A 17918-nucleotide genomic window follows, 5' to 3' on the forward strand; every position below is an offset into this window, starting at 1 on the left:
TTTCCTCAGTGGTTCAGGCTAGTGGTGTAATGACGTGGGGGATATTTTCTTGGCTCTTTAATACTAACTGAATATCATTTAAATGCCACAGCCTACACTCTCAGAAATAGGGGTACCAAAGTGTACCAAAAAGGGTACAAATGCTTGTCGCTGGGGGTGTTCCTTTTTGAGGGACATTTCTGTACCCTTTAGGCTTGGTACATTTTTGTACCTTATGAAGTTGTACCATCTGAAGTACAATCATGTACTTTCCTAAGACATAAATGTACCTTCAAACTATAGTACAGAAATGTTCCCTTGAAAAGGGTACAACAGGGGACCTATGAGGGTACCCCCCCAGCGACAACCTATTTCGTACCTAAAGAGACAAAAATGTACCCCCAATAGTCCAAAATATTTGGTTATTTAACCATTTATTTTCGATAATAGAATCACATCAAAGCATTTAAACAACCACAGGAATACATCCTTGATTACATTCGTATATTGCCATAGGACATGTCAAGAAAAATACATTCATTTAACAAAAGTAAACAATCACATAAAGACATTAAACACCTGAACACAATGTTTTGACGGATCACAGAGCATGCATGTATTTAAAAAACTGTCCACAAATGTTTTGCTCTACTTCAACAAGCCAGAATATATATATGTCATATATATAGACAAAGTGGAAAATGTGCTTGCAATCACGTCACACAGAATACCTCAAGGACACAAACAGCCTATCATCAACTAAATAGGTGTCTAGAGCTTGAAAGTCTAATTCATTTCCTGGATTGAACAGGATCCAGTCATTGTCAACTGCCACTTGGTAAGCATGGAAATGACATTCATAAGTGCAAGGAAGTAACAGTTTCCCACACAATACCCAACAAGTATCAACATTCAAAATATACTTGATTTTAAAGAATATAGGTATGGCTTCAGTGTGTACATGGCCAACTACAAAAACATCCTCAAGTTCATATTTGACACTGCTGACAGATATAGCAGACACACGCTGAAGCACATCTGTAAAACTTTTGTTCATTTCCAGAGCATTCTGTAAGTCACCTGGCAGAGATGAAAATGGCACACTGACACTTGTGCTGAGTGAATGTTCAAAGTCAACAAGCAACCTATCTGAAGAAAACTCCCAGCACTGAGAGCAAATGAAATGTCACAAAATTTACTATTTGTATGAGGTCAATATAGCACCTGTAATGTCTTCAGCCAGTGCATTCTCTCTTGCCTCCATGTAGACCTTCTTCAGTGGCAAATCCTTGGTCATTTGAAGAACATTTTGAAGAACAGCAGTGAAGTTTTCGCTAAAGCGGCGACAGATGTTGTCTTGGCAGGGATGCATTAAATCAACCTCATCACACAACTGGAAATGAAAAGAGCAGAATAGACAAAAGAATGACATTTTACATTGTGGATTTAAACTTTTGACATGTTTAAAGACACAGACTGGAGATAAATGTAAAGTGATTTAACCCTTGAACAAAAATTCTAAAGATAATGAACAGATTGATTAATCAGTTAGTACAGAAAATAATAATCAGATTTAGAGACAAAAAAATCATTAGCCGTTTCCCCAATCATCTTAACAATTCTTACCCCTGCAGATGTCCCCAGGAATGGATATCTCTTTAATAGGTCCACAGTACACATTCCTTCAGTTACCTCTCGACGTCTCCATGCAAAGGTTTTTGTCATGCGGTCTTTCACCAGTGCTGTGTCAGGATGTAGCTTCTTGTGCTGATCATTTAGCACCTTGATATGAGCATCAACGGAGGCTGCATCTTCCCCCACAAAGCACGAATCCTTTGTCAAAGCAGATATCAGTATTATCATAAGTAAAATCTGATAAGTTAATGTTACTCGAAATGCGGTAATTTGTACACAAAATGCAAAAATGTTGAATAGGAATTGCAAGTTGAGCTGACTTTTGTTAAATCAACTGTGAAGTTCCTTTTTCTATGTTAATGTTATCTGTTTACTTTTAGCTTTACAGTGAACATAATAAGACTACATATGTTACCTTAGCTCTTAGAGGCTGAGGGTGTGAGGACTTACGAGAGAGGGCTTCAGTCTCTTCAGACAGGAGCTGCTGGATTCCTCTGTGGTCCGATGTTTCTGCGTGCGTCCAAACTTTTCTTTAACCCGGGTCACTTCTTCGTTGCTGATTAGGGGAGCCCGTTCTGCTTTGAAATTTCTCTTGAGTTGGCTGTGCCAGGTGTCCTAGTTGTTTCAAATGTATATAAGTAGTTAATTATGCTTACTTTATATTAATATAATCTATAAAAGAAACAAAAAAGGAGAGGTACTCACATAATGCTTTGATGACCTGGGTGTAGTCTGAGTGGGTTGGGTACCTGTTTTAAACATAAGAAAAACAACCCACAGTACACTGATTACTCTTATCCTTTCCTGGGGGCTTTTCTGTTCTTCAATTCTTCTAATCATACTGTTATCACCGTAAATAGTATGTTATAGACCAGTGTCAAATCAATGTAGCTAAAGTTTATTTTAATTTTTTAAAAAATGGGCATGGACAAACAGCCACACCTCTCCCAAACTTCATTAATTAATTGACTGCAGTCCTGAATTATTAATTTACTCTTGAGCAAATTCGAAAATGAACACTTTGGATATCATAGTCCAGACAAGGTCTGGAGACACAGGATGTATGGTTTTACCACTATTGCCAGTTCATTGGGAGGCAGATGGGCTAACCATTTGTTCTCTGCCTCTCGTACAACAGCAACATTAATACTAAGAAATTAATGTAATTATTCAGAAAGGAACCCTTACATTGTGTACTGTGACAGCATTTCATAAAGAGTCCCAATTATTTTGTTTCGGTACTTCTGTTCTTTCTGGACTGGTTCTTTGAGATCCAAGCGACTCTGCGGGAGAATAGAATCCTAGGCTATCTTGTCTGTTTTTGCTGCCCACAATTTGCCTCCTTGATTTTGGTTTATTTGAAATTATAAATCGATCCCTGATCGAGCAGCTAGCTGGCATCACAGGTGTTTGCAGACAGTGTCCCTAAGCAGAGCTTACAGCTCTCATATTCGAAAATCCCACTAAGTAGGTGGAATGGTACAAATCTGTACCTTCCATTGTTTAAAATCCCTTTGAGCGGGAAACAAGTTAGATGCGATAAATTTTGCTTAGAAAACGATTTTGTTAATAGCTATATTTACATACTAGCATGTTTTGAGAAATTATTGATTTTTTTATATTGTTGTACACGGTTAGTCACTATTTATTGATAAAACACTCGAATACGGCGGGCAGACAGACATTGAACATTCCACCAACAGTCCAAATAGTCCACATTTGTACCTTTCTTTGTTTAAAACTTAGCTAACTGCTAGCTTTCACCCATGCTAAATCTAGCTCTTCGGACTTTTGCTAACTCTACTGTAAAATTACACGTAATTTTTATAAAAACACAAAATCACACCCGACTTACCTCTAAACCTTTGCGCCTCGTCGTCTGACACATCAATGCCTTCTTCCATCAATTTTTTAAGGAGCTCCTTCGTGGATAACCCCCTGAGAGTCTTTTTCTGCGTCAACGCTAGTCAGCGCGGAGGCGGAGCACTCATCGCTGCTGGCTTTTCAGCCTTTGGGATTAATGCGCGTTGCGAACTTGACACATGAAAATACAACATTGTGGTATTAATGCGCGGTTGTTTAGAAACCGTTATGATGTCTTGGCGAACTATATTTGTAACTTACAAAATGTCGTCACCGTAACATAAAAATCTGCTTGACATTTTAACTTCCAAAGAACCTCGGTTTAACTTGATGTTGCAAATTCCATAAAAACCTCACAATTAATGAACAATTCTAGGATGTAGTAAAAGCGAAAAAGTAAATGGCCAAACATAACAGTAAAATGATTTCACGTTTTTGAAGGCTACAACCAAGATTTAAAACATTAAAAATTATAACTGGAACTTAATAAAATGGAAATGGACCAGTTTTTTTTAACATCATTTGGTTGTGCCCGCATGTCATTGTGTGTGTGTGTTATTTTTTTAATATAATTTAACATAACTTACACAAAGGTAGGTTACAGATATTCTTTGCATCATAGGATCATTTACGTACAGAGGAGAGGACCAACAGATTTGATTATAACATGTAGCTTTTATGAGCACACTCACATCTCATATGAATTTTACAATTAACCAGGCCCATCCAGATTTTCCCATGCTGACCCATTACCACATTCTGCCACTGTCACTGCAGTACAGGTCAAAATGGTACAGATTTGTACTTTATTTCAAATTGAACCTTTAAAGGGGCATTTCTGGACTTTTAAAGACCAGTATTGTACTTTTAAGGGAACATTTTAAAAAAATGTACCTATAGGTACAAAAATGTTCTTCTCTCGTACCTCTATTTCTGAGAGTGTACCTGAATATTATTGCTGAGCATGTCCATCTTTTTACTCATGTACATTTCTGATAGTTGATTCCAGCAGAATAATGTGCCATGCCACAAAGCTTAAATCACCTTCACCTGGTTTCTTGAACATACCAACGAGTTCAGTGTGCTCAAGTGGCCTTCACAGTGACTGTGTCTCAGTCTAATAGAGAATCTTTGGGATGTGGTGGAACTGGAGGTCTGTGTCATGGGTGTCCAGCCACTGTGTTAAGCTATCATATAAATTTGGACCAAAATCTCTGGGTAGTTTTTTTCTGCATCATGTTGAATTTGTCTCATGGTGAATTAAGAATGCTCTAAAGGCAAAAAACAAACAAACAAAACAAAAACAAGATCCAACTTGCTGGTAGCAAGATGTGCTTAATAAAGTGGGCAGTGAGTGTATATTTCCCATGGTACCTCTTGCCACAGGTATAACTCTGATTACATAGTCAAGAAGAGCTTCAGAGTGGAGTGTTGGTAAGGGGTGTTGTTGAAAGAGTCCTTATTGTTAAGTATGAGCCAATTTCATGAAGACATGTTTACAATATGGCCTCCTTATTCGAATTTTACATCACAGTTTGCTGTTTTTAATTTCCGATGTGTCTTCTTTAGCCGTCATTGTATCACTTCAGGGAAAAAAAAGTATAGCAGCACTCATGGACAGCAATCAGCAGGAGCTGATTGATGTGCTGGTTTGCCCAGGTTTGTGTGACTACAGCTGGGCTAAGTGGCGGGAAATGAGGTAATTAGCAGTTAATTAGTTTCAGGTTCTCTCTTAGAGTATAGTAAAGCGTGACTCGTCGCCTGGCGTCTGGACGCTGCCAGTTAACTAATTAAAAGCTTTCCAGAGAGTATAAGACTGGCAGGGAACAGCCGCGCGGTTTTCATAACGTTCTGTAGTTAGAGTAGCTTTCAGATATCAGAAGAAAATGAATGACATGCGAGCTGGGAAACATGTCGGCGGTCAACCGCTGGAGGTGTTCAGCTGTTCTCATGGCGAGTGTGGCGCAACTTTCACCAGACAGTGGAAACTCAAAGAGCATGAGACTGTGCACACCGGGGCGGTAAGGAAACTATTTAATCACGCAGTGCCAAAGCCTTTCTAACAAGCGGATAAACCATTCAAACTGAAAAATAAAGTAAGAAACAGTAACTTTACAACTATGATAAATGCGTGCAGCGCCCGTGCCAGTGCGCAGTTGCCGGCTGCGGTCGTCGCTTCTCCAGAAGCTCTCACCTGCGGCGCCACATGCTTGAGCACACCGGGGAGAAGCGATTCAAGTAAGTAACTCAAACACGGTTTTCCTTCTCTCAGCTGTCGTCTCACTTTGGTTTCTGATTTATGCAGATGCAAGTTTGTGACCTGTACAGAGACTTTCTTTAACGCAAGCAAATTGAAGAGACACGTGCGCTTCGCCCATGGAGACAAAAATAAGTACTTCAAGGTTTGTGTGAATATACACCTATCCACCAGATGGCACCAAAATTACATAATTTACACCAGCTTCGTTTACTTTTGAGATAAACCGGTTTTCAAGCCTTGCCATTTTAATCACGTGTGCATTCCCGTCCTGTAGTGCAAGCACCCAAACTGCTCTCTGACCTTCAAAAAGCGCAGATTGTTTAAGTTGCACCTGAAGGAACATGAAATGGTTGCCAAGTTCAAGTAAGTCCATGTAATAGCTTCGCTTCATATAAAATATAGTTCAGATTTTGCTCTGCTTTAACATACTGACACTACTGTGTGACTTAAAGAAATGGCTGAAGCTGTCAAATGACTTTCTGTATTAAAGATGATACTTTTACTGCTTTAATCAGCATTTATACCTGCAGAATGAGCTGCCAGTGCCTGTGTGGGGTTGGTCTCTGTGATTACTTTTTACTTCTGTCTTTACTCCTGGGATACTTAGATGTTTGAAGGATGGATGCACTGCCACATTTGACTCCCATATTGCCCGCAAAGCCCATGAGAAGAAGCATGCAGGTTGGTTTAATCTTGGTGGGGACTTGTCGTCTTTAATCGCGGTACAGTTTTTTCATTAAAATGGGGTTGAATGCTTTTGCGTGTAACCTTTTCATGCATTGAAGACAAAATAAACATGGCCCAGAAGGGAGATGGTGGATGATCTCATTTATCTGGTCTCTGCAGGTTACCGCTGCCCTCATACTAATTGCCAGGTATTTGAACATACCTGGGGGAAACTTCAGAAACACATGATTAAACACCCAGGTGAATTTGACCATAGAACATAGTTTTTATTTCCCTGCTCAGTGCTTTGTTTAAAGGATGGCCCAGTTAATCATTGCTTTTTTGTGTTGCAGCCACATTTACATGCCAAGTGTGCAAGAAGGAGTTTAAGAAAGTGGATTCTTTGCGGAGGCACAAGCGGATGCATGCTTCCCACAAGCCTGTGCTGGTCTGTCCCAGAGATGACTGCCAGGCTTACTTTTCTACAACCTTTAACCTGCAGCACCATATTCGCAAGGTGCACCTTGACCTGCTCAAATACAGATGTTCCTTCCCTGACTGTACTCGCATGTTTGCTATGCGGGTAAGTCTCTAGCAAGAAACTGGAAATGTGTACCTACTTTAAATCAAAAGAGATGGCAGTGAAACATAACATCCAGTTTTAAAGTAGCTTTAATAATAAACTTGATTTGCAATTTTTTTTGGAACTTGTGTAGTGACTGTTTTTATTCTGCAGGAGAGTATGACCAGACACCTACTTCGCCATGACCCAAATGCTACCACTCTGAAAGTAAGACCTAATAGTGTAGAAGTAGACTAAAGACATATTTCTCTGCAAACCTGTTACAATTTAAATTCTTCAGGTCTAAATCTGGGGGTTCACTAATTCATTTATTTTTAATATGTGGAGTTAATCAAGTTCATCATTTCAATTTTCTAACTCAACAGAAACGGCAGCGACCCAGGAAAACCTGGCAGAAACGCTTGAATGGACAAAATCTGCCACTCGTGGAGGAAAACCTGCGTCACCTATTTGCTCTGCGCATGCGAATCTCCAGACGTGCCAAGGTGGAAACGAACCTCTCAGGCCTCTTCAATGAGCGCAAGATCCATCACTATGTTGACCCAGAAGTCAATCTGCGTAACCTGTTTGGGATCAAACCACATCAGGCTCTGGAGAAGAATGAAGTTGCGCCAGTAAAAGGTTAAACAAGGATGCTTCCAGGCAAAGTGCTTTTTGGTTAAGTTTGTACTTTGTTTCAAAGTTGAACCAAAGTTTTTTTTTTTCTTGTTTAGACAATGGGTCTTTTTCCTTTTGAATGTAGATTGTATACATTAAAATACTTAAATTTCAAAGCAGTGTAACTTGACACATTGATTAGGATGTCAAGCTTTTGAGTCTTATTCTGGAGACGGCAGGTCTCAGCTGAAACGCTTATTTTGTAACATGGCTTTTGACCCAATAAAAATAGTTGAGTTTTCTCAAAGTGGTGCTTGAATTCTGAGTGCTTGAGTGTTTAGGTGAACTGCTGAAGGTCAGCCCATCAGTGGCAGGTGCTGAAGGACCAAGATTTGTTTAGTCATATTATTTGCATCTCATTGTGAACACACTCAAACAGCTGTTCTTCTCCTGCATCTATCTTTTGTGCTCGCTTTGGGTGCACACATCAGTTGACATTTGCTGAACATGTTGGGGCTCATTAAATATGAACGAAGCGCTGCACATGAGTAAGAACTGACGCACACAGCATGTCATTTTGGAGGCGGATGAGACTTTGAAAACAAAGATGAGTGTCTGCTGTCAGATCTGTACAATGGAGGTTAAGCTGTTGGAGTTTAGAGCCTGGCCTTTTTGTTTGGTTACACAAAAGGGGAATGTCAGTTCATATGTACAGAGTAAATTTGTCCACCTGTCCAAAGTTGAGCTGCAACTAATTTTCTCCAGTGTACAACCTCGGTTCTTCGTGGTTTATGCTGTTACACAATAAAGACTAAATAGTTCAAAACATGGATGTCTCCCTACATGAAGGGAGATATTTGAGCTTCTGTAACTTCTACCAGCCACGTTTTTAAAAACATGACAGCTTTGGCCAATCATACACATACAGGCGGGAACAGAGAAAGAAATTGCTATTAAAATCAAACCAAACTCTCCTATTCAGTATAATTCAGTGTTGAAATTGCATCAATGCATTACACTAAATCTGTGGAAGTGGCCTACAGTTAGTGGCCACTTCCACAGATTAAGTTTAATGCAACTTGATGCAAAGGCTTAGCCATGATCTCCACTTTCAGAAAGAGATAAGTGTAAGAGAACGAATTAACAATGGCTTCAGCATTAGTCATTGTTGTGGTGTATACTGGGCTGTTACATTCATGCCCTAGCTTATGTTAATGACAAATTCCTAGTTTGTAGACCGGCAGCTCTTTTGGGATTGCAATAAGTTCTCTAGGTGTTTGTAATGAAACCTTAAAATGTTTCACTCCTGTAAATGTCATCTTAATGGTTCAAAATCAAGTGATATTTATTACACAGACAATTTATGAAGGCATCAGTACTTTTAGGCTGATTTTAAAATGTTTGAACTGTTAATCCACAATAGTTTTGCATTAGCATTTGCTCATGGGTTAATTGTTCTTGCTTTAGTTTATACCCTTCAAGCTTTTAAGAGTAATGACGGTGGTGTGTTATTTGGCTGGCATTTAGGTGAGGAAAAAAAATCAATAGAAGCCACTGGTTGATCTCTAACTTGTTTATTTGCAACTAAGAAATGACCCTGCAGAAAATAAAATCTGCATTTTAAAATCAAATGGTCTCCTGTTTAATACATTTTCCCACTTCATTTTCGTCTGGGAGTTCAGTAAAACCATTTCCTTGTTATCTGTTGAGTAAGTCTTCTTTCTCTTGGTCTAGTGGAGCAAGACGGAGTCCATTTCAAAGCTTCAGTGCAGCTCTGCAACAGCCTGTCACTTTGAGTTTGAATGGTGTCTTTACTTCTGTGTTTCTCGTTGCTTAGCCGGAGGTCATTGTGCTGCCTCTGGCCTCTTTCCCTCTTTTGTTGTCATACATTAATCTATATCGCACCACAGCTGACCTACATGCTCTGCCGAGCTGTAAGATCAGTTTTCAGGTTCACAATCATCCTCCAGCAGTTAACCGTGTCTGCTCCATCCACAATTCTTTCCCGTGGTCACTGTGTAGCTCATTTCTTTATAAAATGTCATTCTCAAAGCACAGATAAAAGCATCAAACCCTGAGAGCCTCTCGAGATTGATATTGCTTTGGAAGTGTGATGTGACTTTCAGGGTAAGACGGAAGCAGAAATTTAAAAGGCGTGTGTTTCTATGGTGATGCACACAGTAAACAAGATTTTTTTTGTCAATAATTTAAAAAAAAATACTTATTTTTAGAAGAACTAGGACAGTGTTTGCTGTGGAAAATACTGGAGTGATTGGATGTTCCTTGTTGACAGAGTTGATAATTGTTTTCAGCAGGTGCCACAAGAGTCAGCGGGCTGTCTGATGTCAGGGGCCAAGTGCTGGATGGATACCAGCAACACTATCAAACTGATTCACTCAAATTTAACTGCACCCTCATCACCCTCCTCTGGCTCCCTGTAAAGGCCATGCCAATTATCCACAGAGTGAGCATGACCTTTGGTCTAACTTTCTGAGGTTGATTTTTGCAGCTTGTGCGTCAGAGTAGCACAAAAGCAATTTTACAATACCATCACTGCAAGGGTGACTGGGACATGGTTTCATATTCACGACTATCTGATGAAGTATTGGTTTCATTACTTATTTATTGTAGCTGTTCTTGTTTCCAAGTCCTTAGAAAGGCTCTTTTAGTTCCAGGATATAAATTTCATCCAGTCTCAACCACTTTCCCCTAATTTATACATTTTTATTCACACCTTTCAACTTTTATCCAAACTAATCTCAACTTGCAGTTCAACATTCATGGATCTTCTTTAACCTTATATATTGTTTGGGAAATACTTTTTAACAGCACTGTAGGTCACCTGGTGAACCAAGTGAGCTACACCAACAACTCAGTCTGATGGTGACTTTGCAGACAAGTTTGAGGCTGACCATCAGTCAGATTCAAAACAAGCCAATCAGCAACCAGCAAGAGGAGACTTAGGGATGTGCAGGATGGTGAAGCTGAATGATCGTCTGGCCCAACATATGAGCCAATGTGTTCCAGCGAGGGCCATCACAAGTAATGGTTCCTCTTGTGCATGTCTCCTAAATTTTGTAATTCAATTCAAAGAAGCATCAATACTCAGAAACCTTGTTTCATTCACACTGATTCGGGATAATTTTTTTTTTTTTTTTTTACCATGTATTGGTTATGATTGTTTTTACTTTAAATTACATTTTATCAGACGGGAATTCCTGATATTAACCATATATATAGACTATATAATGCATCAAACTGGGATAAAGCAAACATCTGTTAAGTATTCGTAAATAAATTAGTATGACTTTATTGATTTAATAAGCCAATAATGCTGTGGATCTTACAGATCCGCCAAAGTTGGCTGAGTAACAAAAAGACGAACTCCATATTAAACATGTAAAACTAATATACAGCAAATGTATCAGCAACAAAAAGGAAATTATTATGTATCTAGTCATGATGTAGAGATTTGACCATTTTCTTTGCTATATGCTCCCTCTGTGCTTCAGTGTAAAAACATCTATGTTGTATTTTTATACATCCATCACTCTCTTGATTTTTAATTAAAGGTGGCATTGCTAGTGTTTTTTCCACTCTAGGGAAAAATGCATCAATAATACCTCTGTTTTACCTCAATTCTGCTATGAGTCATTTTTTATTCTGATGACGTAAGCTTCTCGATAAAATTGCCTTGACCTACAGGAGCTAAAACTAACTGAGAGGCTTGAAAGGCAACAAAATGATTCAGCTAATGTCCCAGCTACAGTGAAAACCTGCATTTTTGTTTTCATCTCTAACACAACAAACAGGAACTGTATTTCAGTTGGAATTTTTACAGGTAAGAAAAGCACAGTGTGTACGCTTAGTGTTGGTGCCTCGTGCTGGTACAACTACGCTGCTCAAAAAAATTAAAGGGACACTTTGAAAACACATCAGATCTCAATAGGGAAAAAAATATGCTGGATATCTACAGTGACATGGACTGGATAACTTGTTATGGAATGAAAGGAAGCCACATTGTTTGATGGAAATTAAAATGATCAACCTACAAAGGGCGTAATTCAAAGATCACCTGAAAATCAAGGTGAAGAAACGAGCCAAAATTTTGCCAAAATTTCATTGTAGGAACACAAAATGATATTCAGTAGGTTGTATGGTTCCCACTTACTGTTACTGCAAACCTGACAATGTGGGGCATGCTCCTAATGACATGACGGATGGTGTTCTGAGGTACACACTGGCAGTGTTAAGTAGTGTTGAATATTCCAGAGGTGTTCTGCTAGATTTAGGTAAGCCAAGCTCAGGGGCCAATCAATAGTATTAATTTCTGCATCCTCCAGGAACCGTTTGCATACTCTCATCACATGAGGGGAGGACCTAACTGATGAACAGGAGGAACCCGATACCCACTGCACCAGCACAAGGTTTAACAATGGGTCCAAGAATTTCATCTCGATACCTAATGCCAGTCAGGGTGCCATTGCCAAGCCTGCAGATGTGTGTGTGTCCCTCCATAGATATGCCTCCCCAGACCACCACCAAACCAGTCGTGCTGAACAATGTTAGGAGCAGCATGACACTTCTTCAGAGCCAATCATGTCTGTCACATGTGCTCAGTGTGAAGCTTCTCACATGTTTGAAAAGCACAGGGTGCCAGTGGTGGAGATGCCACTTCTGGTATTCTATGGCAAAAGCTAATCCAGCTCCTCGGTGCTGGGCAGTGAGCACAAGGCCCTCTAGAGGAATGTATGACCCTCAAGCCTCATGAATTCTACTTCTAATTGTTTGGTCAGAAATCTTCACACCTGTGACCTGCTGGAGGTCATTTTGTAGGGCTCTGAGCTCATCTTGTTCCTCCTTCCACAAAGGAGCAAATACTTGTCCTGCTAATGGTTTAAGGCTCTTCTACAGCTCTGTTCAGCTCTCCTCCAGTATCTGCCTGTCTCCTGGAGTACTCCATGCTCTTGAGGGTGTGCTGGGAGACACAGCAAAAATGAGAAGGGAAAAATGTCAGTAGCCTCCACCTATAAAACCATTCCTGTTTTTCTGCTGGGGTTGTCTCATTGGTGCCGCTCTTTTACACCTGTTGTTAATATCATTAATAAACCCTCTCTGCTGCTTAACTGAGATCAATATCTCAGAAATTAAATTGACTTGATACTATACTCTGTTTAAAAAGCATTCCTTTAATTATTTTGAGAAGTGTGTAAGAAGACTTGGATTTACTTATTCATCCCTTTTGTGTAAAGTGAGTTAAGAGATAATAGATAGTAATTGATGAACCATTCTCAAATCAAGAACTAAGAGCATTCAAAGTACACGTTTGGATATTCTAATAAGGAAAGTCGGTGCATAGTATAACTAATAGTAGTAGCTTCGTGCTATATTCTATTCACAAATTTATTTTCCATAAAATATAGGAATTTGCACCTAAAGTGATTTTCCCTATACATACCTTGGGGTAAAGCAAGTGGTTATTTAAATTAATGTTGCCTTTATATCAACTCAAAGTGCTCTCGCTATTCTCCTCTAACATCAACAAGAATAACAGAATAACATTTTCATTTTTAAATATTTATATTTTGGCATTTTGCCTTTTTTTGGTAGATTATCAATCTAGAATAGATATACAATATACAAGGGGAGACACAGCAAAGGGCCACAGGTTGCATTACAGCCATATGGCATATGGGCACCTGCACAGCCAGAGAGCTAACACAGCACCCATCAAGGCATTTCCACCCAAGCAATTGCTGCTCACTAAATATTTTCTCGTTTTGGACCAAAATCCAGATAGATCATCAGTTTCTGAAATACTAAGAGCAGCTTATCTGGCACAATGCCACCTTCAAAATCGGCATTTTAATGCATAATGCGTATAAATGCAATAAATTGCTGCCATTTGACTGGCAGATTTTTTTGATATAGGATTTCATTTGTTTAACATTACATTAATGAGCAGCTGAAACAGGTGTAAACAGTTCTCATTGTTTGGGTTAAAGCAGAGTGGGGCACTCTTGTTATCAGCTTGTCATCAGCATGCACTCTTCAAAATCCAGCATGAGTAATTTGCAATGAGTAACTTGCAGAAATAAGACATAATCAAGATACAATCAATGCGAAAAGATATACACAAATTTTAGAGCAACATATGATGGCATTAAGAAATTAAATATTTTTGTCAGAAAGGCTTTGTGCATTTCAGCGAGACATTATAAAATATGACACAGCAGGCCCTAGATTATTGAAAAAGTGAAATCCCATTTTAAAAAGACTCTTCAGTTCCCAAATGATTGATAGAAGAAGAGGTGACAAAATATAGTGAGAACACAGTGCTTTTGGTATCCAAAATCAAAATTAGCACATTTTGGAAAAAAAAAAAGAAAATGTCTCAGTTTATTTTTTAAATTTTTGTAAAAAAAATTTTTCTTACACAGTGGTCTACCTTTTAAAAAACATTAATGTGGTTAAAGCATTTGAATGTTCTCCCTAATTATGGAAATGTTTTTGATGTAGTCTGAAGTGTCAGTGTTCCTGTTTTTTCGCAGTCAATAAAGCCTTGTTTAATTTGAGTAGTAACCCATATTTCTATTTTCCAATCTCATTTACAACACAGAGAAAGCCCAGACTCCCACAGAAAGACAAAACACGCTGGTTCAGAAAATCACAAAACAAGGAGAAAAATGGAAGTGGGTTAACCATACAGTCGTCATGCCCTGATTTAGCTGACGTCCTCCAGAATAGATGACCCAAAACCTTTTCCCCCTCCCTTTTCTCCATTTTCCCATGGCCCTGTTTTAAGAGAGCTTTTCACATAGTGGTAACCCAACCACATGCTTACTATACTGACAGGAGAAACACAATAACTATAAAATGGGGATCATTCTGCAAAGCTGTTAATGTACTCAGCTTCCTTCAGGGCACACTCTGCTGCAGCCCTACAGCTCTTTATACCATGTAAGGAAATCTAAAATACTACATAGCAACAAGCAAACAAAAGATACTTGTCACAAAATGTTCCATAACACAAAGGTCAGGAGGAAAACACCATCTGAATTTAATAGACAGATACATTTTAGATATATATTTTAAAACATGTCTCCAGTGCTTAGTTTAAAGGTAGCCTTTTGAGCTTGAACTCTGGCAAAAGCGCTACCATAGCAAGAAACACAATAGGAGCTCCATTCATCTGAACCAAGATGAATCATTGGGAGACATTGAAACCCGAGATTGAAGGGGCAGTATAGTTATACAGGATTCAGAACTGGAATTAGTAGATTTTTATTGTAGTTTTACTATGTACCTCAAAGAAAAATGAAGAACAAACACAATCGTTCGCACAGAAAATATAAAAAGTACATATATAAAGTATATATAAGGTATGGTGATAAGGTACTGATGCAATAAAATTGATTCTAGGGAGTAGTAATATGCTGCAAGTTATTTCCGAATTTCACAAGGACTTTACCAATAACAGACAACATTGCACTGAGTTTCAAGTAATTTAAGAAAATACTCATTGAACAAGAAATACACTTGGCTGTGATACTATACATGATGACTGCAGGAAGAGGAAGAGAAGGGGTGGAAGAGGTGGTAGTAGTGGTGGTGGGAATCAGTATATGTTGAGGTTCAGTGTTGTTGTAAATAAGCTGAGTCTGTTGTCCTGGATATTAGCGACCTGTAGTGCCTGCCAGAGGACAACAGGTCAAACAGATGAGATAACATGGATTTAATTTTTCACCTAATGAATCTAAATTATTATCATTATTGTTATTATTATTGTCGTTGCTATATTTGGCTGAGCCCTGATGTGAAATCACATAATCAAAATTGTATGTTATTGATCATACAGGTGGGTGGGCATTGACTGGCGTGATGTTACCTCAGTTATGTCCAGTACACCTGGTTACCTGTGCATTTTAAAAAACAAAACAAAACATCCACCCATCTGTTTTCCTCTGCTTGTCCAGTTCAGGGTTGTGGGTGGGCTGGATGTATGTATGTGAGTGTAAATGGTGATGAAATAACATAATTTAATATTTGAAAAATTGATAGCATTTCATCAGTTATTTATTTTATTTTTTGTAGTGTTTAAGACATTGATTTAAATTACATAATGCTTCAAAATAGATCATACACCTTTTCAAAATGAGACGTGTCGGGTCTCTTTAACTCTTAAAAAATGTAAATAGGATTTTTATATGTAGATGTAGATGACATTAAATGATAAATTCATAGAGAAATTTGCATTTTTTGACCCAGTGATACCAATTTAAAATGGCACTGAGCGTGTGAATGTTACAGTTTATGGATCTATGGACGGCCACTTTAACCCTCAAAATGTTAAAAATTAAAATCCAAACACTAATGGGTAATGTTACGTCTATAGACTACAGCAGTCACTAAGGAAGATTTAGGTAAACGTGCAATCACTTTATGAAATTTGTGGCTTTATGGCATGTCGAGGTGCTGATTAGACAGCATGAATATTGCACAGGTGTGCCTTAGACTGCCCACAATAAAAGACCAGTCTGAAATATGCAGTTTGATCACACAGCACAATGCTATGTTGCAAAACCAGTCAGTATCTGGTGTGGCCACCATTTGCCTCACACAGTGCAACACATCAAATGGAGATGTGTTGCACCTTGTGAGGCAAATAGTGTGCAATGGGCATAGAGTTGATCAGGTTGTTGATGTTAGTCCACTCCTCTTCAATACTTGTGCAAAGTTGCTGAATATTGGCAGGAACTGGAACACGCTGTCATATACGCCGAGCCGAGCGTCCCAAACATGCTCAATGGGTGACATGTCTGGTGAGTATGCTGGCCATGCAAGAACTGGGATGTTTTCAGCTTCCAAGGAATTGTGTACAGATCCTTGCAATATGGGGCTGTGCATTATCATGCAGTATCATGAGGTTATGGTCATGGATAAATGGCACAACAATGGTCCTCAGGATCTCAACACGGTATCTCTGTGCATTCAAAATGCCAACAATAAAATGCACTCGTGTTCATTGTCCATAACCCCACCGCCACCATGGGCCACTCAATCCACAACGTTGACATTAGCAAACTGCTCATCCACACAAAGCAACACAAACTGTCTGCCATCTGCCCTGAACATTAAAAACATTTGTCAACAGAACACCTCTCCAACGTGCCAGACGCCATCAAATGTGAGCATTTGCCCACTCAAATTGGTTACAGTGACAAATTGCAGTCAGTTCCAGACCCCGATGAGGACGACAAGCATGCAGATGAGCTTCCCTGAGACGGTTTCTGACAGTTTTTGCAAAAATTCTGTGGTTATGCAAAACGATTGTTGCTGCAGCTGTCTGGGTGGCTGCAGCAACAGCATTGCGCTGTGTGATCAAACTGCATATTTCAGAGTAGCCTTTTATTGTGGGTAGTTTAAGGCACACCTGTGCAATATTCATGCTGTCTAATCAGCACCTTGACATGCCACACCTGTGTGGTGGGATGGATTATCTCGGCAAACGAGAAGTTCTCACTAACACAGATTCAGACAGATTTGTGAACAACATTTGATAGTAATGGGTCCTTTGTGTATGTGGAAAATGTTTCAGACCTTTGAGTTCAGCTCATGAAAAATGGGAGCAAAAACAAAAGTGTTGCGTTTATATTTTTGTTCAGTGTATTATGTGTACTAGCTAAACTCAAAATAAAAGTCAATGTAATGTCTACGTGATGTGTACAATGTTTGTAAAAACATTTTGCTAAATACTTTTATGTGCAGTGGGGTCTCTGGAATATGTTGTCATGTATATGTATAAATAAGTGTCATGCTAATAGTGTATGTAATAATGACTTTTTCTAATAAAATGGATATGTAGCTTTCAAAAAAGAAGAAATATGTTCAATTATTAATTTTTTTTTGCCATTTGTGCAATCACACTGTAGACAGTGTGAGATAAACACTGTCTCGCCTGTTTTTGTGTCTTCCTTTTCTCTGCATGTATTGTATTCTGCCAGTGAAGCAACGTGAATCAGAGAGTTCCTAAAGTCATTAGTATTTATCTTGTATGGAGCATACATTCTTCTAGTAGACGTTCTTTCATTCATTTGAAGCTTGCCTGCTCGTGACAATGAAAGGAAATTCAGTCTGTAGCTACTATAAATATCTCCACAAAATTCCATGCCAATGCAACAGTTGCATCAGTATTTTTACCCCAATGCAAGGAGTGGACTGACTTTGTCACGTGTAGAGTCCCACTGCTGACATGATTAAAAATATTGATTCATTTTGTGTTTGAATTTCAGCATTTAATCTCTGAGGCTTTACTTATGCACAAATGAGACACCT

The 17918-nt window shown here is 38.8% G+C and overlaps 2 protein-coding genes across 2 annotated transcripts; one reads left to right on the forward strand and one right to left on the reverse strand.

The window, feature by feature from the left end:
- Positions 1–405: 405 nt before the first annotated feature.
- Positions 406–3593, reverse strand: LOC148103006 (sterile alpha motif domain-containing protein 3-like). The gene is made up of 5 exons (XM_087840356.1): positions 3470–3593; positions 2320–2363; positions 2065–2229; positions 1606–1812; positions 406–1372 (listed from the first exon to the last, which is right to left on the reverse strand). The coding sequence occupies exons 1-5, from the start codon at positions 3516–3518 to the stop codon at positions 1178–1180; spliced, it is 660 nt and encodes a 219-aa protein (XP_087696482.1). The 5' UTR covers positions 3519–3593; the 3' UTR covers positions 406–1177.
- A 1646-nt stretch (positions 3594–5239) lies between these two features.
- 42sp43 (P43 5S RNA-binding protein) lies at positions 5240–7856 on the forward strand. The gene is made up of 9 exons (XM_006798257.3): positions 5240–5498; positions 5615–5715; positions 5783–5879; positions 6012–6100; positions 6345–6418; positions 6584–6664; positions 6757–6986; positions 7140–7193; positions 7352–7856. The coding sequence occupies exons 1-9, from the start codon at positions 5364–5366 to the stop codon at positions 7610–7612; spliced, it is 1122 nt and encodes a 373-aa protein (XP_006798320.3). The 5' UTR covers positions 5240–5363; the 3' UTR covers positions 7613–7856.
- The last annotated feature ends 10062 nt before the right edge of the window (positions 7857–17918 follow it).

The sequence above is a fragment of the Neolamprologus brichardi genome, chromosome 4 (assembly GCF_056152115.1).
Source record: "Neolamprologus brichardi isolate AB-2024 chromosome 4, ASM5615211v1, whole genome shotgun sequence".
Classification (NCBI taxonomy): domain Eukaryota; kingdom Metazoa; phylum Chordata; class Actinopteri; order Cichliformes; family Cichlidae; genus Neolamprologus; species Neolamprologus brichardi.

Coding starts and splice junctions, on each gene's coding strand:
- LOC148103006 (XM_087840356.1), bottom strand. CDS start 3,518: ATGGAAGAAGGCATTGATGTGTCAGACGACGAGGCGCAAAGGTTTAGA. Junction 1,813..2,064: donor AGAGACTGAAGCCCTCTCTC/GTAAGTCCTCAC, acceptor GCTTTGACAAAG/GATTCGTGCTTTGTGGGGGA. Junction 1,373..1,605: donor TCCTGGGGACATCTGCAGGG/GTAAGAATTGTT, acceptor TTTCATTTCCAG/TTGTGTGATGAGGTTGATTT.
- 42sp43 (XM_006798257.3), top strand. CDS start 5,364: ATGAATGACATGCGAGCTGGGAAACATGTCGGCGGTCAACCGCTGGAG. Junction 5,716..5,782: donor ACCGGGGAGAAGCGATTCAA/GTAAGTAACTCA, acceptor TGATTTATGCAG/ATGCAAGTTTGTGACCTGTA. Junction 6,987..7,139: donor CTCGCATGTTTGCTATGCGG/GTAAGTCTCTAG, acceptor TTTATTCTGCAG/GAGAGTATGACCAGACACCT.